Below are 26,149 nucleotides of genomic sequence, written 5' to 3'. Positions count from 1 at the left end.
GTCTTTAAATTCACAAGAGCAAAGTGAATGACACATAACCATCATAACATTGAGTTTGACAATAATTTCTTGGACATAGCATCAAAAGCACAAACAGCAAAAGCAAAAAATAGATTAATTCGATGTCATCAAAATCAGAAATGTGTATACCAAAGAACACTATTAAGAGAAAGAACCTACAGAATGAGAGAAAATACTTGCAAAGCATATATAATAAAGGTCTGATAAGTAGAATACATACAAAACACTATAAATTTAAAGATGGGCAAAAGACTTGAATGAGTATTTCTTATTCATATGCTACACAAATGACCAACAAGCCAAGGAAAAGATGCTAGCTTTATCAAGAGGGAAACGTGTATCAAAACTATAACGAGGGCCGGGGATTTAGCTAAGTGGTGCCACCGCCTGCTTCACAAGCGCAAGGTTCTGAGTTCAAACCCCGTATCAAAAAAACAAAAAAAAAACCTCCAAAAAGCTTATAATGAGATAAGGTTTCACATCCATTAGCATGGGCTATTACCTGCCCCCTAAAAGGGAAAATAACAAGTATTAGTGCAGATGTGCAACAAAAATGGCATGCCACTGTGGAAAAGTGGCTGCTTTCCAAAAAGTTAAACTAAAATTTCCACATGCTCCAACAATTCCAACTGAAAGCATTATTCACACCAGCGAAAAGGTGGAAACCCAATAAATATTCATCAAAAGATGAATGGATAATAGTAGTATTTTACATAAATGGAATATTGTTTCAGCCACAAAAAGAAATTTTAACACATGCTATAACATGGATGAAACTTGCAGACATTATGACAAAATGACAAATATTATATGACTTCTCCCTCTCTATTTATTTGCAGTCCTGGAGACTGAACCTAGGGCCCTGGCCCTGACTTAATATTCCCAGCTCTTTTTCTTTTGAGACAATCTCCTTAAATCCATAAATTGCCCAGGATGGGTTCAAATTTGCAATTCTCCTGCCACAGCTTCCCAGAGTGGTGGGATTACAGGCGTTTTCTCTTATACTATAGCTAGCATAGGAAAACTCATAGACAAAGAAAATAGAACAAAGGTTATTAAGGGTTGAGGAAGGTGAAATTGGAAAATGGAGAATTGCTTTTTCTTTTCTTTCTTAAAAGACAGGGTCTCACTTTGTAGTTTAGGCTGGCCTTGAACTCACTTTGTAGAACAGGATGGCCACTGTGATCCTCTTGCCTCAGCCTCCATAGTGCTGGGATTACAGGTATGTGCTACAACTCCTGGTGAGGAATTCTTTAATGAAGTTTGGGATGATAAATATTTTCTGGAAACGAACAAAGGTAACTGTTGCACAATATTGTGAATATATTTTAATGCCACTGAATCTTATACTTAAATGGTCCAAAAATTAAGTTTTACTGTTTCTTTTTAACAAATGCTCATTATTCTTCTACTCAATGAAGACAATGAGGCTGAGACTAATCAGAGGGCTGAATCAACTAAAAACAGTTAAAAACTTCCCTCCCTCGATTTCTCAAAAAAAAATAAACTAGAGGTTCCATTTGACCCAGCTATTCCTCTTCTTGGTATTTGAGGTCCTCAAGTACACGAAGACACAAGCCCCAACCTCTACTATTTATTGACTAAGAATTAGTACTGTTTTGTCGTTACTCTGAAACCTTGGGAGACATAGATTTTAGAGGCAACTCTTCTTGGTAAGAGGATGACAGGGGTTCATTTTAATTTGGAACAAATCTAGGTCTTGAGAACACCACCTAAATGCAGAATGAAGAAAATCAGACTGCTGAAAAAACAGGGAGACTGACTGTAAAGCATCTTTATCTCTTTGAATTGCCTATTTAGGGATAAAATGAAACTGAAAATAATGCACAAATTTTAAATACAGCTTAAAGACACTATGTGGAAAGTCCATGGAAATTGCACGGGAAATGAAATTAACATAGTTTTATATTTAGAAAAGTTAATTATAAGAAAAATAAAGTGCTAAATTAAAGAGAATGATATGCAAACAGTAGATACTTCCCATTTGGTGGCTCACAAAGGCAGTGTGATGCAGCAGAAATAATATCTTGAAATTTCAAGTTTGGGGTTTAGGTTCTGTTTTGCAACAACTAGCTGTGTGCAACTAGGCATCAAGTTACAACTTCCCTAAACTTCATTTTCTTTGCCTATAAATAGCTATCATACATTGGCTCCCTTCCTCTTTATTTGTTCCTTCTTCCACTTTCAGCCTTTCATTTTCCTATCCTATCTCTGGTTTTAGCAAAAATCATAAGTATCATCAGATATAACAGGTTTTGTAAGGGGTAGGGCAGGTAGTTATGGACACTGATCCACTGAAATTACATAGAAACTAGTATTATGAGAAGCAAAACCTATGAGCAAGCAGAAGAAACCAGTGTAAGGAAAGAAGAGGGGGGAAGGGCAAAAAAGGAGTATGTGACTTAATTCCTAATTCCAGTCTGAATAAAGTACAGCTATACGTGAAATGACACTGCCTACTACATTGGTATATCTGTTGCCTTTTTAATTTTATCTGCTTTGAGGTTTTATTTCTTCTGCTTTCACATTCAGAAAACAGCGTGAATTACATGACTCTGAAAATATTACACAAAATTAAGATTAAATTCTATTCCCCATAAAATTAACATAATAATAACTAAAATGTCCACGAAAATATTCTGGAAATTATAAAAATTTAAAAATATAAAGTATTAACATTACACATTAATTTCAAGATTTTAAATAATACGGCTATGTTTTAGTAAGACTTTGCAACTGGGAAAGGAATAAAAACAATCATCCTCTTTTGATTGGCAAAAAGAAACTAGACAATTTCTCAACAGTATCCAGTGATGGCTCAGAATCTGTGGAATCTGGTGTCTCCAAGCACAATTTCACATACTTTAAATTCTTAACAGCAGCCACAAAAAATTAAAAAGAGACCGGCAGATTTTTTAGCATATGATCATAGCAGATTTGGGACCAGGAGAGAACTATTGCAGTAACTTGTGTTTTTAATCTGCTTATTGCAGAATAGCTCATTCTTGGGCCAATTTTCAGTCAAAATAACACGTTTCTGGACTCCATGGATACATTTTCAACACATCAAGTTTTGCAATAAATTTTTACAAACGAAGAATTCCTTTTCTAATGGTAGTAGATAGGTACCTCATTAAATCAGATAGCCAAATTATCCATTAGTTGTTTTTGAAATTAAGGCTTTATACAATTAGGTAGATGAGTGAAAGAAATATTTAAATATAGAGCAAAATGACAGAATATTAAAACAATATGTATTAACTTTAAATTTAAAAAAAACTTAAAGAAGTACAATGATTCTATTTTAGCTGCTGGTTCTCTTTTTCTTGTCCATGTTACCATGCTGGATTCAGCTTGGCTCTACCATTGCAAGCTGTCACTTTTGACTAGAAATGGGATGTATAGCCAAGGACTACACAACAGCTGCTTCCTGCTCCCGCCTCATCCAGACCACCCCAGGCTTTGCCTGCTCAGGGATGCCAATCCTACCACGCCAGCACAGCTGTGGCTAGTACCCTTTATTTTACCTTTTTGGCCTGGTGAATATGCTACAATCTCATTTTACCTGCAAATTTCACTCAGATGCTAATATGAAGGCAAAGTGAAATGGAAAAGGGAGGTGCTAATGAAAATTCAGGGAGTAATTGGGAACGTGCTCAACTCCTGCCAAGATATAATTCAGAAACAGACATGGAAAAAGAGAATAGAAAGCTCCGAGCAAGTACTGTCAATTCAAACAACCCTAGTTTTTCTAATTTTGTATAACTTCTGATTTGTATCTGGCTTTCCCTAACTCAAAAGTTCTCCCTTTTGAGATAAACCTATTTTAGGTTGAATGCCTCGTATCAGAGACTAAAATAATCAGGGCTTGATTATGTTAATGGTAGTCAAAAATGGCTAGGTTTCTAACTTTGGCAATTTCATGGAACTAGCACAGAATACTGGGAAGAAACTAAAGGTAATTTAACTCAACTATTTCATTCACAGCTTAGAGGACTTCTAACACTTTAATTTTACCTCCATAAGCTTCTATCTAGAGCCAAACAAAGGAAAATTATTCTGTATCTTATCACAAAAGACTTTGAGATAAAAATTACTATTAGCAGTAAGTGGAACCTGACTTTCACCATGGAAAATAAACAAAGGTTCTGTATTCATCTTCTGTAGTTTCATGTCCTTAAAATTTACAGTAAGAAGTCACTCTGAAATCTTACCTACATATTTGGGGGGGGGCGGGGAACTGAGTATAAAAACATGTTCTATGCTCTGACAACAGGTTGCATTTACAACTGAAAAGTTAGCAACAGCTATAGAAAGAATGGTTAAGGGTTTTTTCTTCTTTTGGTGGTTTGAGACAATGTCTCACTATGTAGTTCAGGCTGGTCTTGAACTCACTATGTTGCCCAGGCTGCCTTTCAACTACCAGAAATCCTCCTGCCTCAAGCCTACCCAGTGCTGAGATAAAGGCGCGAACCACCATTCCCAGTGGTGGTACACAAATAAGATAAACTATATTGAGGGGCAGACAGGGGCCAAGATACGGCCAATGAGTGCATGAATGAAGGAAGACAAAGAGTTACAAATGGCCACCAAAAAAATTTATGGCACCACAAAAAGGGAAAATAATAGCTACTTTATTTATTTATTTATTTATTTATCTTTTTTGGTACCGGGGATCGAACTCGTATAATAGCTACTTTACATAAAGCAATTTCTAGATCATAAGAAAGCTCTTTAGTAAATAATTACACTTAAACTTCCTAAAAACACTGAAGTAAAAAACCCACAAGTAGATTATTTATTTTGAAGAGAAAAAAATTAATTTTTAAAACAGACTTTGCCAATGTCATATAGCTAGCAAATGGCAAAGCTAGTTTTTGAAACCAAATTTGCCAGAACTGACATAAAAATTCATGCTCTTTAACCATTATGCTAGACTCTAAAGACCCAATTAGTTGCTTTTGATGTTTGTCATAACCAGCCTGGTGTTAAAATATAGATGATTTTGTTACCTTCCTGCTACCTGTACTTTAGCAATCCTTCTTCTCTTTTTTCGGGAGTTGAACTCATGACCTTGCTCTTGCAAGGCAGGTGGCGGCACCACTGAGCTAAATCCCCAGTCCTCCTCCTTCTCTTTTATATGATCCTGTCATATTTATCTAGTATGATTAATACTGAAAAACTCTTTTCCACCTAAGGTAATGATAGTCTACTGTTTGCTAAATATAAATGCTCTTTATTGATTATCATGTCCCTTCTGTCTATTGTCTTTAGTAACCCCCAATCTTTTACTTCTGGAAATCAAATTTTACATCCTTCACAGCACTTCTTTAACCATTCCAGTCTCTACCGACTTCTATTAGATTTATATTCCTAAAGTCTTTACTGTGATTTTTTTTTTCTCCTTAAATCAAGTGTACTTCGAAAAAACTTTAAAAAGTATGTACAGTAAATTCTTGTCATTATTGGCCTTTCAATGTAATCCATGCCTGTAATCCCAGGTACTCAGAAGGCTGAGGCAGGAGTACTGCTTGAAGCCATTTAAATACTTCTTTCTGGAAAGAGGTAAGTCAATAGTTAGTGAAACACTTAAAGAGTTCTAGTGTCCCTCTCCTCTGATCTCCCTTTGTTCCTCAACTATGTTTAGGGAAGAAGCAGTGAGAGGCTAAACTTTTATACCCTAACAGACAAACTTCCAGGGATTCTTATAAATTCCTGTTAAAACACATCATTTACTATCAAGTTTAAACATCACTGCTTAAAGCAATCTTTAAACAAAACCTAGAGTGTTGAGCAGTTTCTGGAAAAAAACAAACAAACAGTATTTTAAAGATTAATGGTGGAGCAGGAATGATACCAGGAAGAGAACAAATCAGATAGGAATTGTGAGGTGGCTCCAGGTTAAATTCACATTTACTAAATATTCACATTTAATAAATAAAATTCACATTAATAAATATGGTTCCAGGTAAAATTCACATTTCCACATAGGAATGTTTACAGTGTAAAAATGCTCTAAAGCGACATCTACCTGTAGTGTAAATTAGAGTGAAGTTAAAAAAAAGATTACAAAAATAAGTCATTTCCCCAACCCTCTATACATCCTCTATCATAACACCACAGAGGGAATGCATGCAACAGCGGACTATTTGTTATCACTGAAAACTCTAAAAGGTTCACCCCATCAGTGTTCTGTATCAATGGTATCATGAGGCTTTGTTTACTTTTTTTGTAAACTATTAGCACTACCATTTTTAGTTCCCTGAAGCATAGATCTACTTATAGCCTGTTAGTGAACAACTTCTTTCAAATATTTAATTCAAAAAAGTGTGATATTTGGCTAGTTATAACCAATCAATAAACCAATTAATTTTTCACCTTGGCTAACTGGGGGTTAATATTCACCTCACTTGCGTTATTTTATCCTTGTTTTTTTCTTTGGTACCGGGGACCTAACTCGGGACCTAGCGCTTTCGAGGCAGGCAGCAGCACCACTGAGCTAAATCCCCAGCCCCTATCCTTGTTTTAAAGTAATTCCAAGCAAGGTGTGGTGGCACAAGCCCGTAATCCCAGCACTCAGGAAGCTGAGGCAGAAGGATCACCTCAAGTTTGAGGCATAGTGAGTTCAAGCCTGGCCTAAACTATATAGTGAGATTCTGTCTCAAAAGTAATTCCAAGCTCCTTAGGACAGTGATAGAAATTTAGGAGAGGGGGGAAAAAAAAGCCTGTGTTGCCCTCTACTTAAATTCAACCTAGACAATTGTTTGCACTACTTTTAGTAAACCAGATGTGTTGAGCAACAATTACCTTAAGGCTATTCTGAAACTAGTCAATAAATTTATATGATTAATCATGGAAAAATTACAAATGTGAATCCAAACCAAGCTAGAGTTATAGTTCAGAGGTAGAACACTTGCCTAGCCTGCACCATGCACTGAAAAAAACCTATCACTGAGGGGCTACATAAATTTTAACTAAACAGATCCAGCATAATTCAGACACCTTAATCAACTAGACAATGTAAGATTATGCTTTGTTCAATTCTTTAAGCCATCTGAAGGAAATACTTTGCTCCACCATTCTCTTTCCCTTCAACTTGCAATTCACTGCACAACAGTACAGTATCTAGTATTCAGTAAAGGAGTCCAATGTGTATTTTCTACAGAGATACAAACAGCGGTATGAATTCTTTATCTCTAAATTTATTATCTTGCTGGCATGGTGGTGTGAACCTGTGGTCTCAGCATGGGGGAAGCTGAGGCAAGAGGATCGCCATGAGTCTGAGGTGAGCCTGAATTACAGAGCCTCTCTCTCAAAAAAATAAAAAACTCATCTTATTATGACCCTGGGCTTCAAACTGATGGACTCTGTCTTCATTTCTAGAATGATTCTACTGTGTTCTAGGAAAAATATTTCATTAGTACAATGAATTTTAATATATAACAAAATAAAAATGGGGTATAATATTGGACAAGCACATAGTTAACTAGTACCCCTTGTATTATTTATTACATTTTAAAGCAAAGATGATTGCAATCCCTAGAAAATACTGGACTAGAGACGGGGATTTAGCTCAGTGGTTTTGCCGCCTGCTGTACAAGCACAAGGACCAGAGTTCGATCCCCGGTACCCCCCTCCCAAAAAGAAAAAAAGAAAATACTGGACTATAACTAGATCAAGTGAGATTAACTGATGAGTCACATGTAATTTTCAGGTAAGAAATAATCTCTATGAGGCATCCAACCTGAAAACAGCAAGTGTGGGCTTGGCCAGTAATGAAATACAAGAACCAAACTGATTTTAAAATTACACCAAAAGCTGAAGGTTCTAATTTGTCAATCATTTTTATTTAAATCTTATCAAAAGTGCAACCGAGGCCAGGTGCAGTAGCACATGCTTATAGTCCCAAGATACTCAGAAGGATAAGAGGAACACTTGAGCCTGGAATGTCTGCACTCAGGGAGTTGATCCAGGCAACACAGTGAGACCCTCCTTTCAAGGAAACAAAATAAAGTAAAACAAAACAGCAATCAAACGTAATGAAAAGTTTCTGAACTTTTATAATCATATTCCAAAGTAAAGCAACAGTTACAGTAACATTACAGTAACAACAACTATAAAAAGGATCTTTAAGAAGCAATAATTTGTTTTTTCCTCCTTCCAAGCCAGCTGAAAGAAAATCTGCAGAGTTCCCCTCTCTCCCTTTTCCCTTCCCCCTATGCTTCAAAGTAAGTGAATTGTGAGTAGGCATGATCAGAAAAAAGGAGGAAGCAGAAATAAAAACACATGACATGTTGTTTCAGTGACCTAATATGCATTCATTATAAGCCTGTAAGATGTTAGTTCAATTTCTCTTCTCAGTCAAGTTTTCTTCTGTAATTCTGGACACTAGAACCTACAGTGGTTGCACCCTGAAAACCCAAGCAGATGTCAAATCTGATCAGATCAAATAATTTCGTACATGTCATGTAAAAAATATCAATGCACTGCAATCATTCAGCTAGAAATAAGAACTCAAACAAATTACCTATAAGGACTTGTATTATTAATCCTAAATCATCTGCTTCCTATTTCCTTACAATTTATCTAATATGTTATCATTATGATTTAATTTTTAAAATGGGGCTGTGTGTAAAAGAAACAAAAGGCAATATACTGCTATAGAATAAAATGTTGAGACCTCAGAAAAAAGGTGGTAGTTTGGAATTCTCATTGTCAAATCATTTAATTAACAGCAAAGTATCATTACTGGGAAACTACAAAATGAAAACTTATGTACTCAAGATTCTAGACTAAAAAAATTCATATACAAAGGGAATTTCTTCTCTTTTCCAGCACTAAATATCTAAACCAGGACCTCTTGCATGCTAGGCACACACTCTCCTCCCAAGCTACATGCTTGCTTTTCTTTTTTTCCCTTCCTTCTCTTTTGGTTTTTTGAAATAGGGTCTCACTACGTAGTCCAGCCCGACCTTGAATTCACTAATGCTACCCAGACTGGCCTCCAACTCATGAGCCTCCCATCTCAGTGGGTGCTCTCTAGGCCTGTGTCATCACACTCAGACCTCTAGTATGTGTGAGTGTGTTACTTTTTGAGAAATGAAGCAAGGTGTACTCTATTACTGAATTATACTCTAAATCTTTTTTTATTTTGGAACAAAATTTTTTAAAAAATCACTAAATCATCCAGGCTGGTCATTTCTAAAGAATTTTTACCCTTTTTATCTAAGACATTAATAAAGGATAAAGAACACCCTGATTCAAAAGAAACTGCATAGTGAAATTTAAAGAAGAGAGAAAAAAATGGGAGCAATAAAGTTAAAAGCTTGTTCAAGTATCCTCAAAAATACCTCTGACTTATTGCCTTCTAACACTGAGATAGGTCAAGGCAGTACTTATGAAATCTATGCCAGTGAAAGCTGCTACGTTTTACATGCCAAGAAATTTAATGTACTAAGTAGCTTAGACAACTGGTCAGAGGAAAGCACAGTGGAGTAAAGCCTGTCTAATTGCATAAACCCTAAATTTTTTCTTTGTCTTAGAACGTATCTATATTTTTCAAATTAATTTAAATAAAACTGAAAATCTAGACTTAGCCATTATAGGCCCCTACATTAAATTTCTATTCAAATTCAAACAGGCAGCTACCATGTTTTATTTTCTTTTGTTCTTTGTTTTCTTGAGACAGGGTCCCACTACGTAGTTCAGGCTGGTCTCGAACTCTCGGTGATCCTCTTGCCTCAGCCTCCCAAGTGCTGAAATAACAGACATGTACCTTCATGCCCACCTGGCTTGGCAGCTATCATTTTATACACTAGAGAAAATGTTTTCATATTTCTGAATTGATTTTTTTTTTTTTTTTTTGTACCGGGGATCGAACTTGTGTCCTTGTGCTTGCGCAGCTGGCGGCGAAACCACTGAGCTAAATTCCCCAGCCCTCTGAACTGATTTTTAAAAAACCTAAATGTAAAAATGAAAATGTATGTAGAAAATCTTTCTTATAAGCTATTAGTTACATTTAAAATTTACAAGAAATTGTAAAAAGCAAGTGTTCTTTGATTATTAATTCCTTCTGAGTTCACTTTTGGGAGCACAAATGATTAAAATGGCAAGTGAGGGGTTGGGGATGGAGTTCAGTGGTACAGCACTTGCTGAGCATTTAGAAGGCCTTGGGTTCTATCCTTAGCACTAAACAAACAAAAGGATAAAAAAGTTAAATGAGTCACTTCACTACTGGAAAGTAGTAATATCCTTCTAGGCCAGAAGTCAATTTGCATATATCTGCTAGGAAAGCAATCTGAGTAACTTATGAACAAAGAAAATCATACAATTCATCAAACTATGGAAGACTAACTCTTGTGCCTTGATTTTTTAAAAATAAAAAGATAAAATTATCACAATCTAAAACCGATTTAAAATGTTAGGGGAAAAAAAACCTGTGTTAGTATATTCTTTCAATTATTATAATTTTAATAAACATGTTGTATATTTTTAGGCCACCTAAATTACTTTTGTAAAAGTAATTTCTACATAACTATTTCACTTCTCTAAATCAAATCCAAGTTGAAACTTACAAAGTGCTAATAATGTAACTTCAGAATTAAAACATTAAGAATCAGAACCTTCTTTTGATTCCACTTAAATTTATCTGTTTTCACTCTAAATAACTTTTAGATATGAAGCATATTATAATGCCTATCACAAGCAAAATGACACTCACAAAAACAAAATCCAAGGGAAAAGCCCCCAAATCTCCACTAATAATTTTGCTATAAATACAATTTTATCTGTAAACATAATAAGCAAAGGACAAAAGCTAACAATATTTTAAAAATAGGCCATTTAAGGAAATAAAACATGAAAAGACAAAAGCAAATCTACAGATTTCAAATTAAGAAATAATGTTTAGGGCTGGGGATTTAGCTCAGCGGTTTTGTTGCCTGCTGTGCAAGCCCAAGGACCTGAGTTCAATGCCCGGTACCGGAAAAAAAACAAACAAAACAAACAAACCAAGAAATAATGTTTATACTAGCATTTCAGTAAACCTAAAAGAACTACTCTAATTCCCTAAGTATTATACATTCATAACAAATCAGTGCTCATTAATTCAAGCTCTTGCTCTTTCCATGGAAACAATGGCTCTACTTTTTAAATTTTTTTTCAAAAACAGTAATGAGCTAAAAATGAAATAAGCATTAACTTCCTACTCTTTGGGGAGAAAAAGGCTGGTTCTGTCATCTTTCAATACAATGCTGCATTACTTTAAGCATGTAAGTTAAAAGATGTGTAAATATAAATTTCAATTCAATCTAACATCCAAACATAGAAAGAAAACAAACTTGTGCTTTTTATTTATACTTTAAATATAACAAGAACTTGACCAAGCACAGTGTACCAGCCTGTAATCTGTGCTACTCTGGAGGATGAGGGAGGAGGATCACAAGTTGGAGGCCAGCCTGGGCATTTTGGCAGGATCTTGTCTCAAAGTAAAATTAAAAAGGCTGGCGATGGAGTCCAGTGGTAGAACACTTGCTTAGTGTACAAGAGGCCCTGGGTTAAACCCCAGCATCACTAAATCTAATAGTTTACTGAAAAATATTTTCCAATTAAATGTATTTACATTTAAGCTATTAAATTATTCAATTAATGACAATCTAAAAGTAAATTTCTCATTAAAAAGAAAATGAGGTGGGCATGGTGGCACGCACATGTCATCTCAGCACTACGGGAGGCAGGAGGATTCAGAACTTCCAGGCCAGCCTGAGCTACACAGCTAGTTCTAGGAAAGCCTGGACTATGGAGTAAGACCTTACATCAAAGAAGTAAAGAAAATGACCTGCCATTATGTTAAATTTTATATATATCACTAATCAAAATTACATTCATTGACCCCATTTTTAATTTTCAGAGCTGGAGACAATTATTATTTATACTAAAATTTAGCCAGTTGTTTTGTAATAATACTACTTCAAATGTCGAAAGTTATTTTGGTCGCCTTTTTTGCTTTTGTTTGGTAGTACTGGGGAGTAAACCTACGGCCTTTGCACTGAGCTAAATCCACTGCTGTTTTTTCATTTTTTTGTTTTGAGACTGGGTCTAATTAATTTACTAAGCTGTCCAGGCTAGGCTTGCATTTTTTTTTTTTTGTACCAGGGATCGAACTCAGGACCTTGAGCTTGCGAGACAGGTGGCGGCACCACTGAGCTAAATCCCCAGCCCTAGGCTTGCATTTTTGATCCTCCTGCCTCAGCCTCCCAGAGTGCTGGGATTAGAAGCATGAATCATTTATTTTGTTCATGTCTATATTCCTACCTACAGAGAGAGAAGGCTATATAGTTTGCAATGTATTTATTTATATATATATATTTGTTTTTTGAGACAGGGTCTCCCTATGTAGTTCACGCTGAACTATGTTATCTAGGCTGGCCTTCAACTTGCAGTGATCCTCCAGCTTCAGCCTCCTGAATGCTGGGATTACAGGTGTGTGTTGTGCCACCACATCTGGGTCTCAGTATATATTTGTTGACTGAATAAATGAATACTATGCTCACCAAAATTTATTGAATAAATTTGGCTTCTTAACTAAGATTTTAGGTAAAACAATATTTAAAAAGAATATCTGAATATAAGTAAAGTTTAATAAAGTTATTTTTAAAAACTAATCTAAAATTTCTTACCTGGTAGGGCTGAAAGGCACTATCTTCAGTTAAAAAATCCAGTTGTTTATCTATAAGGAATTCTACTGCAGTGATTGAACTGGGTATACTTTTTTCAACCAGAGGTTTGAAAGTCTGTCAAGAGAAGAAACAAAACAAAAAATATCCAATGGTTATTTTCTCGGTTGTATCCTCAAAATATGGTGTGAGGAATATACAGTATATCAACCAATGTATTAGTGTTATTATTTACATTGGTACAATCTAAAGTAATGCTTTTATCCATACAATATTTTGTGTTTATGAAAAAGGACTGACTACAATATGGAATGAAAAAAATTGCAGTATATAAAGCCGTAGTTTATTTTTAAAAATAATTAAACATTCATATAAAACTTTCTGTTTAACATTAAAAAAGCAACTCCTGAAAAAATAGGACTGAGGGACTGACCTTCCTTCCTCCCTCTTTCCTTCCTTTCTTTCATTCAGAGGTGCTGGAGATAGAACCCAGGGCCTCTGGACACTGAGCTATATCCTCAGTGTATTTTTATTTTTTATTTTTAAATTTTTGGAGAGGGTCTCACTGAACTGATAAGTTGCCCAGGCTGGACTGAAACTTGCTATCCCCCCAGCCTCAGCCTCCCAGAGTGCTGGGATTGTAGACAGGAGCCACCAGGGGTGTTGGAATTTTGGGGGGTGGGGGACACATGGGACAACACAGACAGACAAGTTAGGATTTCAATTCTAATTTTTTTCTAGGTCTTTCACATTAAGTGGTATTTTAAACGATCAGGAAGCATCTGGTCTTTTAACCCCACCCCTTTATACTCTACACCCTTGGCCCTGCCCCAGCCTTGAGCACAAATAAAAATCCAGACACTTCAATGAGATCAGCAAGGAGGAAGAGGTCAGTGAAAAGCACCATACAAAAATTATCTAGCAGTAAAGTTTCTCTCCACAATTTTAAAAAAAGGGAATCCAAGGTCCTGTGATTCTTTAAAAGACTGATCTTTTTTTAAAAATATAATTTTATTTTTTAAAGACTCATCTTTTATATGAAGGTTGTTATTCATACGTTGGAATGGGGATGAAGCAGGCAGAAGAGGAAAGAAGGAAATTAGAATACCATGTACTTTTAAGTGAGTAATAACACTTTTCATAGAAGATGAAGTTCAAATAAAAACCAAGTGTGCTTGTACCCATGGTACTGTTCGAAAACTTTGGAAATGAAAGCAGAATCCCACCATCTTAAAAAAAATAGCGGTTTTACTATAAAAGAATCAAAGTTTGGAAAACAGAAATAACCAGCCCAGCTTCTAGATTACCTACATCACAAAAGAAACATTCCTCACTATAAGGCAATTAAGTGACCACTAGAATACAAAACGAAGCTGACAGCAAAAATCCCCAGAGATTCCAAAGCCACTGTGTTTGTCCTTGTATTATTTCTTAAAGAAATACAACATCTTGGTAATTATGAATAATAAAAATTGCCTGAGGAAAAATGTCAACATCTTAATGGTTCTTAGGAGTTAGTTTCTATGTTTAAGAAATTCCTAAGAGGGCCAGGGATTTTTAGCTCAGTGGTTCCACTGATGCCTGCCTTGAAAGCGCAAGGTCCCGAGTTCGATCCCTGGTACCAAAAAAAAAAAAAAAATTCCTAAAAGGAAGATTTTCAAGGTGATTCACTATAGTCTGTAACAGTTTCAATCAGCAGAAACACACGAGACTAGACATTTTAAACATGCCTTCTTTCTACACTGTCTACACAATGAACTTATAAATAAATAAACATTACCATTCCTTCCTTGAAATAACACAGGAAAAATTTCGGGGCCAAAGGCACAGCCTAGAGATGAAGCATGTATTTAAGCATGAACAAGGGCCTAGATTTGATCCCCAGAATCCACCTCCCACACCCAAAAAACCCTCTTACTTAAGGTTAGTTACTTTCAGTATTTATGATTAGACAATCTAACTACAGTAACATCCTTCCCACGTCTCAGGCTAACCTGTACTACATATTATCAAATATTTTATTTGGGTGAGAAATTATATTTTCAAAGTAGAAAATCCCCACATTATTTAGCTGACAGTGTTGACTTCTAATATTTTTCATTTGCTAGCACTAAAATCCTATTATTTTACTTAAGAAATGAGAAAGTTTTTAAGAAATTCAAGATTTTATTCAGTTAAAAACACCCACCACTATGTGAACAAATGACATGAAACACATAAGAATTTAGCTGATCTTACAGTGAAAAAAATAGCTTTTCTTATTATACCTGTCAGTTTAGTGTTTAGTAAACTAGAAAATATTGGCATATTCTCAAGAGGACTTTTAATCTTTGAACATTATCAGATGTTCTAATTCTTTTCAAACATACCAGGTCAACCCAAGAAGGTTAACAAAAATGGTCCACAAAAGGTATTATCTAAGTAGCTAAAGATACAATTCAAGTAAGTAGGATTTGACAAAGAAGTAAACTTCTTAGTCTTGAAGTGTCCCTTTCTTAGGCAAATAGTACAGGTGGTTTGCATTTCCTATGAGACACAGTCATTTTATAATATGAAAAACATTCTTCTGAAGAGAACCTTTTAGGACTTTCCTTTTCAAGACAGGTCAGCTTTAGGGGTAAATTCCAACAAGCCAACTTAAAATTTGTACTGTCAGTTAATCAGGAAAAAGATTTACTGTCTACGTTAAAAAAAATCCAGGAGCTTTAAGGTATTTAGTTGAAAGCCACTGGTCATATTTGGCTACTAAAAATATAAAAAACTAACAATTATCAAATTTGAGTACTCTTAAGAACAATGTTCTATTTCTGCTACATGAGTACTTAGAGAGAAGTCCAAAGTATATTAAGCTTCTTAAATAGGAAATAAAAAGGCAAATGTTAAAATATTTATGTCAACTACAAGTGTTATCAAGTACTAATACGTTTTATAGTACTTGTTAAAGAAATATTTCAATATGTATTAAGGGGAAAGCTGAATATGTGTCTGAGCCTATTTTATGGAAAGATTTAAGGTAAACAACAAATGATATAGTTAAAAATACACTGTTTTCTTAAAGTGGTTTATCAACAATGTGACCATTATTAAATTTTTGTACACAAGTTTAACATATTTCAAAGCTACATTATTTGCTTAAAAATAACGTATATAATTTAAGTGAAACCAAAAGAATCCTAAAGCTTTTAAATTGAATCAGTAGTAAATATTTCAAAGGTCTAGGTGCACTGGAATGTAAAGAAACTAGAACTCATGCATAACTAATTAAAGACTCTAAAGATATCCTTCTAAGAGGAACTTCCACAGCCTAAGGGGAAGCAATGAACTACCATCTGATGAAAGTTAGAATAGAATATGGCCCTAATCACAAAAGACTTATTCAAACGTTAAAAGTCTTTGAAAATCTAAACTAAAATTACTCACTTAAAACTGAATACTTAGTTACAACAAAACTTTTAAATTTTATTAATGAATTAAAGTCTTTTAAGGTCATTTGTCAATGTTATACATACTTTAGAAATGATCTAAAGCCAAAATAAATATAGCTGAGAGCCTACATTTCTAGTGAGGCCTACCACGCTATAGGAAGAATGCTTAGAACAACTGTATCCTGTTTGGGGCTCCATGCTGCACTACATTCCATTCACATGAGGAAGAGGTGAACAGATGAGCCTTCCCCGAAAAACATTTTTTAAAATAAATCAGCTACAGCTCTCAAATATAACTCAGCTGCTCAAACAAACCATGTTAAAGCTCACCATTTAACAGGAAATTCATAAAATTCGTGTCTGCAGTCTGAGTTTCTAACAATTTCCAGTTAACACTTAATAATTCCTTTTTCAAGTAAAAATAAAAAATCAGGTTCATTAACCTCAAGAACATTGATATAAATTCGAGTATTGGTAAATACTGGAAGGAGAAAACAATCTTGGCAACATTTTATAAGTCAAGGTTTAGCCTAATTAAAAAAAAAAGAATGGAGTGACTTGAAAGAACAAAGTCCAAATTCCCACCCAAGCAGGTCTATTGAAAAACATGATAGTTAGAATACAAGTTGGGGGTGGGGAAGAGAAAACACACACACCTCACAAAACAAATACCCCCGTTTCCCTTGAAACACTATAGTCTAATTTGAAAAGTTCCTGCCATAAACAAATTCTAGTTTTTGAATTAATCTTTGTACAATATCGTTAAATTACTACAAACACATAAAGCTCTCTAAACAAAATAGTTTTAAAAATCTTTAAGAGCGCTGAGGCTAGAACTATAAAAGCCGGTGACCTTAATTCCTAAGCCTGAGAAGGCAAACCAAGTGTAAATTAAGACAAAAGAAAAAGGAAGCAGGAAAATACAAACCGTACTTTGCTCTTGAGAATTTTAAAGTATCTTTAAATCTCCGAAGTCCAAGCCATAGATTTAATGAAGGTCAGTAAGTATAGTTGATATTTCGTTTCATTCTTGAGAAGTATTTTTTTTTTTATCTAGCATAAATACTTCTTTACTCTTCAAAAATCATAGGCAAATGGTTCTCAAACCAAGCATTTCTAAGCTCACTTGCAGCAGCGTCATTGTATATAGGAAGAAAAGCCAAGACCACAGAGTGAAGCAGAAGCTGTAACCTAACAAGTCTCCGACGAGCAAATAACGATTTTCTGCCTGTTCCGGGCTCTGCCCTGGCAGTGATGAGGATTACAACTCGCTCTTTGTCATCCACACCGTGGTGTTAACGACTAAGAAATCCTGCAGCTGAAGCACTACTGCATCCTCCGATCTGGGTCAGGATAATTTCTCCCGAGGTCACTTACATAACCAGTAAAATACTCCAAATAAAGAGAATAGCCATCCATTAGCTAGAGAAAGCCTTTCCCACTGTACTCTCCGTGGAAACACAGTAGCTCCCAACAGTGCAGACACCCAAATGAGAATGAGTTCTTGGCTTAGGGCACACAGAGAAGGGAAGAGGCGGTGCTCTGTAAACTGTAACTAATCCTCCGTCACAGGTGCTGATGGAGTCACTTCCAGCACGAGTCACATTACTGGTGATTACTCATTTGGCTGCGGCCATAGAGACTGGCTCATAATTTTAACAACAGACAAAGACAGACTAGTGGCGAGACCAAGAGCTCAAGTTTACTGTCTCCTTCAAAAAGCACATGTAAATACGTACAAAGTTTCTGCCTTCCAGATATACCAAGGTTAGAAAGTGCAGAAAACAGTATGTAAATATCTCTTAAATTGGCAAACATAAAGCATAACTTTAAACCATAAAAAATACTTTCAGTGCTTACAAATAAAAATTTTGTCTTTTTAGTTTAACTGTTTTGCCATAAAATATTTTTAAAACTCAGGAAAAAACAATTTAAAACATTTTTGGTGTAACAGTAAGTGACATCAAAAGACATAAGTCTCAGAGACACTTAAAAATAAACTACTTATATTTAATTTGACAGATTTAAAAAATACTGATGAAACACTTTCATTACTTATACAATTTAATCTACAAAGTTCACAGATAAAGACCTCTAATTTGATATTTTCTGATGTATTTAAACTCAATTTCTTTTTTTTTTTTTTGGTACCAGGGATCGAACTTGAGTCCTTGCGCTTGCACAGCAGGCGGCGAAACCACTGAGCTAAATCCCCAGCTAAACTCAATTTCTTTAAAAAAAAAATTTTATTAGTACATCTTTACAGTATATAATTCTTAACTTCTATCTCAACTAGAGTTATGCTGTCCAATATGCTACTAACCATATGAAGCTACTGAGCACTTGAAATGATTACCCTGATTTGATATGTGTACTGTATGTACAAAATACACAAAGAATATGAAAAAATTACTGCTTACATATTAAAATATTTTGGATATATTGGGTTAAAAAAGGATGTTAAAATTAATTTCTTTGTTCTTCACTCTGCCTATCCCTACTCCCACCCCATACTGAGGAGAACACCTGAGGTCTGCACCCCTGAGCTACAACCTCAGCCCTTTTTATTTATTTTGAGAGGGGATCTCAACTAAATTGCTAAATTGCCCAGGCGAAGCTTCCCTTGTTGCTTTTGCTACCATGTGGGTGCTACTGACTGTTTCTCCTCTGTGAGGTCCATCTGTCACGTGGCACTTTGCCTTGGAACCAGGTGATTATGGACTGAAACTTCTATAAACTGTGAGCTAAATGTACTCTTTCCCCTTTAACTTTAGGTGTTGAGTATTTTGTCTCAGCAGTGAGAGAAAAGTAACTAACAGAATTTGGTACCAGAAAAGTGGGTTTGCTGCTGTGACATTACCTGGCTATGTGGCTCAAGAGCCTTTGAGACTGGCTTGTGGGAAAGGGAAGAGTTAGAAAGGTTTGGAGATGCTGGCTGAAAAAGTAGAGCTGGAATGCCTTAGGCTGTACTATATAGGAGAGTTTGGTCAGAGCTCAGAAGACCAGAAAGCCAATGAAGACCAGGCTCAGAAGGTTTCTGCTGGGAAGGACTGCATTGGCGGCTGGATGATGTGTGTTATGCTTTGGTAGAAAGTTTGTCTGTATTTTGCTCATGTCCAGAGACTTTGCCTGAAACTGAAATTAAGGACAGCAGACTAATTAATTTGAAAGAAGAAATTTCAAGGCAGTCTAGTGTTCAGGGGATGGCATGGCAATTGTTGTTGGTGGCTTTTAGCCAGATTTATGTTGAGAATCAAGAGCAAAGGGCCCAGTAGAATTATTTAAAACGTTTTGCGTTTAGCCAGAAAGGAAGCTCTAGTAAAGCTGTGGATTGCAAAGATAGAGCAGAGATCTTGATTGCTGAGAAGGAACATGAGAATAGAAAAGATGGTCTGAGGGCATCACAAGAAGCAGCAGGACTCCACCCTTTGTAGCCTCAAAATTGCAAAAGTGAAAGCTTTGCTTTGAGAAGAAAGCCCCAGAGCACTATGTTCCAGAATGGGAGTGGCCTAGGGAAGTTGTTTCTCAGAATTTGGTTTAGAGGCACTTCACCCCTACAGCCAAGAGAAGGAAGCCTGGCTACTGCTCCAGCTGGCAGGAGACTTTGGCATCATCCACACAGCATTGGTTTTAGGTGCATGCAGAACACAAGAGTTTTGGGGTCAGGAAGGCTTCCATCCAGATTTCAGAAGGCCAGGGAGGTCAGGCATTTTGCTCTTGAGAGGGCAGTATGTGAAGCTGTGAGTGTGAAGCCAAAGGTGGAGTGGAGACTCCAGAAGTTTGGAGAAGTCAGGAATGTGCATCTTCCAAGGAAAACTGCAAGGAGGGAGCAGAGCCAGCCCAAGAGAGAAACTATGGGAGCCATCACCACCAGAAGTGCCGTAAAGGTGGAGCCACCCAAGCCCTTTGGAGTTCATATCTTGCCACAGATTGCCTCAGATGCTGGATGTGGAACTACAGGACTTAATGTTTGCCCTGCTGGATTTTGGACTTGTTTTGGTCTCATTCCTTTGTATCCCCTTATTTGTACCTTTTGAAATGGCAATGTTTATCTTGTGCCACTGTATGTTGGAAGTGTTTAACTTTCTTTTCATTTGTATGGGGCTTATAGCTAAAAGTTTGCCTTAAATCTCAGAGGAGACTTGGGAGTTGGACTTTTCAGCAATGCTGAATTTCTTAGGACTTTGGAAACTCTTAGAGATGGGCTAAATGCCTTTTTCTTTTTCTTTTTTTTTTTTTGGTACCGGAGATCGAACTCAGGACCTTGTGCTTTCGAGGCAGGCGCTGGAACCACTGAGCTAAATCCCCGGCCCTAAGTGCCTTTTCCATAAAGGGATGTGCATGAATCTTTGGGGGCGGGGCGGGGGTGGAATGCTATGGTTGTGTCCATATGTCTCCCAAAGTCTTATGGGGTCATAGATGGCTTTTTCAGAAGTGCTTGAATTTAAAGTGTATGATGCTGGGATTAAGGGTGGGTAATTACTGATTGGTTTGGCACTGCCCTAATCTCAGTAGTCTGGATAAAATAAAAGGAGCAGAAAGATGCTGTTAAAAAAATAATAATAATAAAATAAATTGCCCAGGCTATGCTCTAATCTGCTATCCTCCTTCCTGCCTCAGTGTCCCAGAGTGCTTGAATCAGAGGCATATGCACCTCATCCTGCTTGCTTTTCTTTTTTTTTTGGTAGTGGGGATTGAACTCGATTTCTTGTGCTTGCGCAGCAGGCAGCGAAACCACTGAGCTAAATCCCCGGCCCTTTTCTTTTTCTTTTTTTTAATATTGGGGATTGAACCCAGGGCCTTCACACTGAGATACATCATCAGCCATTTTTTATTTTTTGTTTCCAGACAATGTCTTGCCAAATCATTAAGTGACACAGGCTTCAGTCTAATTAGCAATTCACCTGCTTCAGCCTCCTAGAGTGCTGCCATTACAGGGCTGAGCCACTACGCCAGGCATCAATTTTTAACTTATATTCTAAAAAATTTAAAATTACACATGTTGCTCATTTTTTATTTCTGTGATAGATATACTGTAATAGACATCTGCCTTTTATAGTAGAGACTTACGTGGTGATATAAGGCTAACTTCAGCAACCCAACAAATCAAGGAAATACAAAATAGAAATCTGTGGCTGTATGCTAAACATCAGGTCATATCTACTAATTTGTCAGTATAATTAAATTTTAAACCTTTAGAGCATTCAGTGAAATTTGTTAAGTTTCTAACTTAAAGAGGGAAAGTTGGTCACTCAGTCAACTATGCTGCAGTGTTAAGATTTAACTGAAGCAAGGCATGATGGCAGTTTGTAATCTCAGCACCCTGAAAGGCTGAGGCAGGAGGATCTCAAGTTCAAGCTCAGCCTACACAGCTCAGAGATTTACCAAGACCTTGCCTCAAAATTTAAAAAACTACAAAACATAAACAAAGGTTAGCGATGCAGCTGAGAGCAAAGCCCTTGGATTTAATCTTTAGTAGCCTCTCCAATTAACTAAGTATGTATGGAAACACATGTGTATTCACTGAAATTGAAAATATAGCATTAAGTGTAAATACTTCACCTATTTTTAAATGATGTATGTAGTCTTTTGTTATTTGCTCCCAAGTAGGTATCACAATTTAAATACATCTGAAAATTTACTTTTCATGCCATATATGTAATCTCTTTATACCTAATCCACATGTATTAATTTCATTTCATAGAATATAGCAGGTTAGCTATTGAAAAGAAGGTATTTTTAATTTAGCACATAAGGGCTTTGCACTTATCAAATTCCCTTGGTTAGCTAGGCATGGTGGCACATATCTGTAATCCTAGCACTCTGGGAGACTGAGGCAACAGGAGCCTGTTTGAGACCAGCCTAAGTTATATACCAAGATCCTGTCCTTAGAAACCTCAATCAATCAATCGATTGATCTTATTTTAAAAAGAAAAAGAGCTGGGCTTGATGGCACAAATCTGTAATTGCACCTACTTTGGAGGATGAAACAGAAGGACAGCAGATTCAAGGTAGCCTGGGCAATTTAGCAAGGCCTTAATTTCACACAGAAAAAGGGGAAGGGTGCAGTTGGGGATGTAGCTCCATGATAGAGCACTTCTCTACCATTCCAAAGGCTAAAAAGAGATGGACAAGAACTATTCTAAGAACATGAGTAAATATGGCTTTATTTTATAGAACATGAGTGGTTCTAAAATACAGAACAAAGTATTTTGGATTATGCTGTCAAGTGAATTATTAAATCATATATCCTAATAACTCATTCATAATCACTCTGACATAAAATCAATAGCCACTAGGCAAATATAGCAGCCTTTTTCTGAGCCCCCCAAAACAAAGAAACATCAGATGCTTAATACAGCTTGATACTATTAAATTTTAAATATATTTCCTTAATTTATATTATGATTTATATTTATGATTTATTTTATTCCTTAATTTATATTTATGATTTTTATACATAAGAGATAAACTTAATATTTCACAAAATTAATTTTAAAATTGTGCATCAACTCAATTATATATAAGCATAAAAACAGCTCTTTCCTCAAGTACTATAAGACCCCCAAGAGAATCAAATAGAATATAGAACTATGCTTAGCTGACAATACAATTGCCACAATAATCACATATTCTAGTAAAGCAGAACATACTAGTTTAAAAAATGAAATCAAAATAGTATCAATACTGAAAAACCAAACATTCATTTAAAAAAGTATTCCATACTACGTCATGCTTGAATTAAATCAAAAGGCCTTTCCACTTCTGTAAATATTACACTGTATGGTCTTTTTTTTTTTTGGAGGTGGTCAGGGCTTGAACTCAGGGCCTTCACATCAGGCTACATCCCCATTCCTTTTAGTTTTGAGAAGGGATGGGTTAAGTCTCTAAATTGCCCAGGCTTGGCTGAAATATGATTCTCCTGCCTCAGCATCTGCTTCAGCCACCTAGAGACCTGGGGTTACCAGATTGATCCCAACTTAATTCTTGATGCAAATGAAGAATAAAGAGATACAATTAGCTGATAAAAATAAATGCCTTTTAAATATTTAAAGGCAGTGGGGCATCATGGCACAGGCCTGTAATCTCAGAGCTCAGGAGGCTGAGGCAAGAGGATTGCTGCAAGTTCCAGGCCAGCATGGACTACACAGTGAGTTCAAGGCCAGCCTATCTCAAAACAAAACAAAAAAATAAATTCAGCCTTTCAGAGATAGAAAAAAGCACCTATCTGAGGAGAGCAACATTTTATTCCTTTAGTTATTCTTATGAGTTTATACCTTGCTTACTGAATTAAGGAAGGAAAATGAATAGTTAACTCTTTTGGTTGGAAGGTGGGGGTGGATAAAAGCCTTTTTCTGGCTGCTGAACCAGGCAGGCTAGGGGAAGAGGAAAACTACTCCAGTTACCGCCCAGAAATACACATCTCTCACTTCCTTCCTTTTTAGCTGGTTTCTAGGTTACAAACTGAATAAATCAACAGAGGTGAGAAAGTAAACAGAGACTAAATGGAAGGTAACACTGTCTATCTAAAAAAAAATCTGTTACTTCCAGTAATGTGAGACCCTTATATGTATAATTAAGAGTTAAACAGCATTTTGGTTCCACTTTTAAATAATAACGGTTCCACTTATCTTGGGCAATGAGAAAATAAATCTCTCATCTTTATACATATGAAAACCTAAACAAACTAGTAGACTTCTCTAATTATATAGACAAAAAGGGGGGGGGGGTCAAACAACAAGCAAAAACATTTTTCATTTTTTGTAGTATTAGAGATTGAACCCAGGGTGGGCCTCATACACAAAAACCTCTTCTATGTTCAATAACCTAACATTATAAATTGTTTTCTACATACATGGATAAGAAAAGAAGACAAACAATATTAACTAGAGGATTTAAAGTTGATATTTCATAGCTGGGCCTGGTGGCACATGCTTGTAATTCCAGCACTCTGAGGAAGGAGGATTGCTACTAGTTCAGGCCAGCCTAGGCAACAGAGTAAGTTCAAGGCCAGACTGAACTACACAGTGAGACAGACAAACAAACCTGAGATTGCCTTATAGGAAAACTGACTACTAGAATCAAAAAATATTTTTCAATGTGCAGTATTTTTCTATAAATCTCTGAAAATGCATAAACATTAAACTCCTGCATCATGATAATAGCCAAAGGATTAAGTTTTTTACATTAATGAATCTATATATTGTCTATGCAATGGAAAACTTCATAGTACAGTTTCATACTTTCAGTACTTATAGGCTATGAGTAGTACAAGTATTTCCAGAATATTTTTAAAAACTTTTTCCCTCAAGCATGTAGCACACTCATTCAAGCTACATGTATGACATGCCTTTTATGTTCCTGGCCCTGGGGATACAATAGTGATGCAACCAAATTTCTACCCTTAGCACATTTATAAAATAGCACAAAATTACAACCTTATTTAAAATTTTTTTCAAATTTTCCCCCGTCCTCCTTAGTAATGAGGATTAACTCAGGAACTACACTGAGCTGCATACCCAGTCCTCTTATTTTGAGACAGGGTCTTACTAAGTCACCAAATTGCCCAGACAGATTTTGAACTTGCAATTTTCCTGCCTCAGCCTCCTGAGAGTACATGAGATTACAAACCTATACTGCCACACCTAACAGATTGTCCATTTTTAAAAACACTGCAGATATAATAGCAAAGATTCTTTTTTTTTTTTTTTTTTTTTTTGGTACTGGTGATGGAACTGGTGTCCTTGCTCTTGCGAGGCAGGTGGCTGAACCACTGAGCTAAATCCCTGGCCCCTATAGCAACGATTTTTTTTTTTTTTGGTACCGGGGATTGAACTCAGGACCTTGAATTTGCCAGGCAGGTGCCAGAACCACTCAGCTAAATCCCCAGCCCGATAGCAAAGATTTTTAATGACATGTAGTTGCACTAAGTAGAACTACTGCTGAGAGTTCTAAACCAATGTTAAAAAACATTGTCCACAGTCTGTTTTCATCAGCACTGTGGCTGAATTTTGTGTCTTTTATCTTTTTTTCCACACAAATAACAATCCCAAACTATATTTTAGAGCTGAATTTTCCCTTTCTTCTATCCCATGTTTCATATTATTATTAGAACAAAGTCTAATTTATATCTTATTGTCTAATAAAGCCAAATTTGACTAAAATTAAAGGCTTAAACTTCTTTGCCGAATTCTACATTCTTCCTCTCAGAAACATTAGAAACCGAAATATCATTACTTCACAAGTAAGTACTTCAAAATTCATTAATACACACTGGGCATGTTGGCACATGCCTATAATCCCAGCACTTGGGAGACTAAGGCAGGAGGATTGCTTTGAGTTTGAAGCCAGTCTGGGCTACATGGTGAGTTCAAGACCAGCCCGAACTACCTAGCAAGGCCTTGTCTCAAAATTTTTTAAAAAGGGGGAGGGAATTCATTAATACAGTAATCATGCTTAATGATTTGTTCCTCTTGTGCATATATATGTAATAAATATTTGATATTTTTTCTTTATGCCACTATTGGTCAATTTCCCCTAAGTTCGTTCGTTTCTTTCTTTTTTGTACCAGGAATCGAACTCATGACCTTGCGCTTGTGAGGCAGGCACTAAATCCCTGGGCCCCTCCTAAGTTATTTCTTATTTAGTTTATATGACTTTGATACACTAAATACAAGAAAGATTTTGAAATTAGACAAATCAATTTTAATGTTCAAATGAATGAACAGGCAAAAATAAGATTCTCAAAAGGAGGACGAAGAGGAAAAGGACAGAAAAAATACCTCAGTGATGGAAAGCTACTTGTAATAGATATATTTCAAATACAATGAATCCAGTAGTGTGGTAGCAGAACATAAAGACACAATCATCCATGGACAGTTTACAAAGTCCACAAACCGACTCAGATAATAATGGGAGGTTAGTATAAGAAACAGATAGGGCTGGGGATTTAGCTCAGTGGTTCCACCACCTGTCTTGCTAGTGCAAGGTACCAAGTTTGATTCCTGA

The 26,149-nt window shown here is 36.0% G+C and overlaps 1 protein-coding gene across 9 annotated transcripts in view; it reads right to left on the bottom strand.

Annotated features, from left to right (window-relative positions):
• Jmjd1c (jumonji domain containing 1C) overlaps positions 1-26,149 on the bottom strand; it is a 225,516-nt gene that overhangs the window by 68,708 nt on the left and 130,659 nt on the right. For 4 of the 9 annotated variants that reach the window (XR_002387280.2, XM_004858252.4, XM_087185505.1 and 1 more), the window contains one exon: positions 12,720-12,833. The exons of 1 other annotated variant lie outside the window; for it this stretch is intronic. Coding sequence is in view for 3 of the 8 variants with exons in the window: in XM_004858252.4 (XP_004858309.1) it covers positions 12,720-12,833 (114 nt within the window). In the remaining 5 variants the exon portion in view is untranslated. Of the gene's footprint in view, positions 1-9,690; positions 9,798-12,719; positions 12,834-17,074; positions 17,702-26,149 lie in introns of those variants that run through there. 4 more of the 9 variants (XM_021239193.2, XM_087185508.1, XM_087185507.1 and 1 more) reach the window with 3 other exon arrangements.

This window comes from Heterocephalus glaber, unplaced genomic scaffold, assembly GCF_053883595.1.
Source record: "Heterocephalus glaber isolate CG9 unplaced genomic scaffold, H.glaber_assembly_v1.0 deba00001497, whole genome shotgun sequence".
NCBI lineage: Eukaryota > Metazoa > Chordata > Mammalia > Rodentia > Bathyergidae > Heterocephalus > Heterocephalus glaber.
The sequence above is the reverse complement of the archived record's forward strand: the minus strand, read 5'-3'. Positions and strand labels throughout refer to the sequence as shown.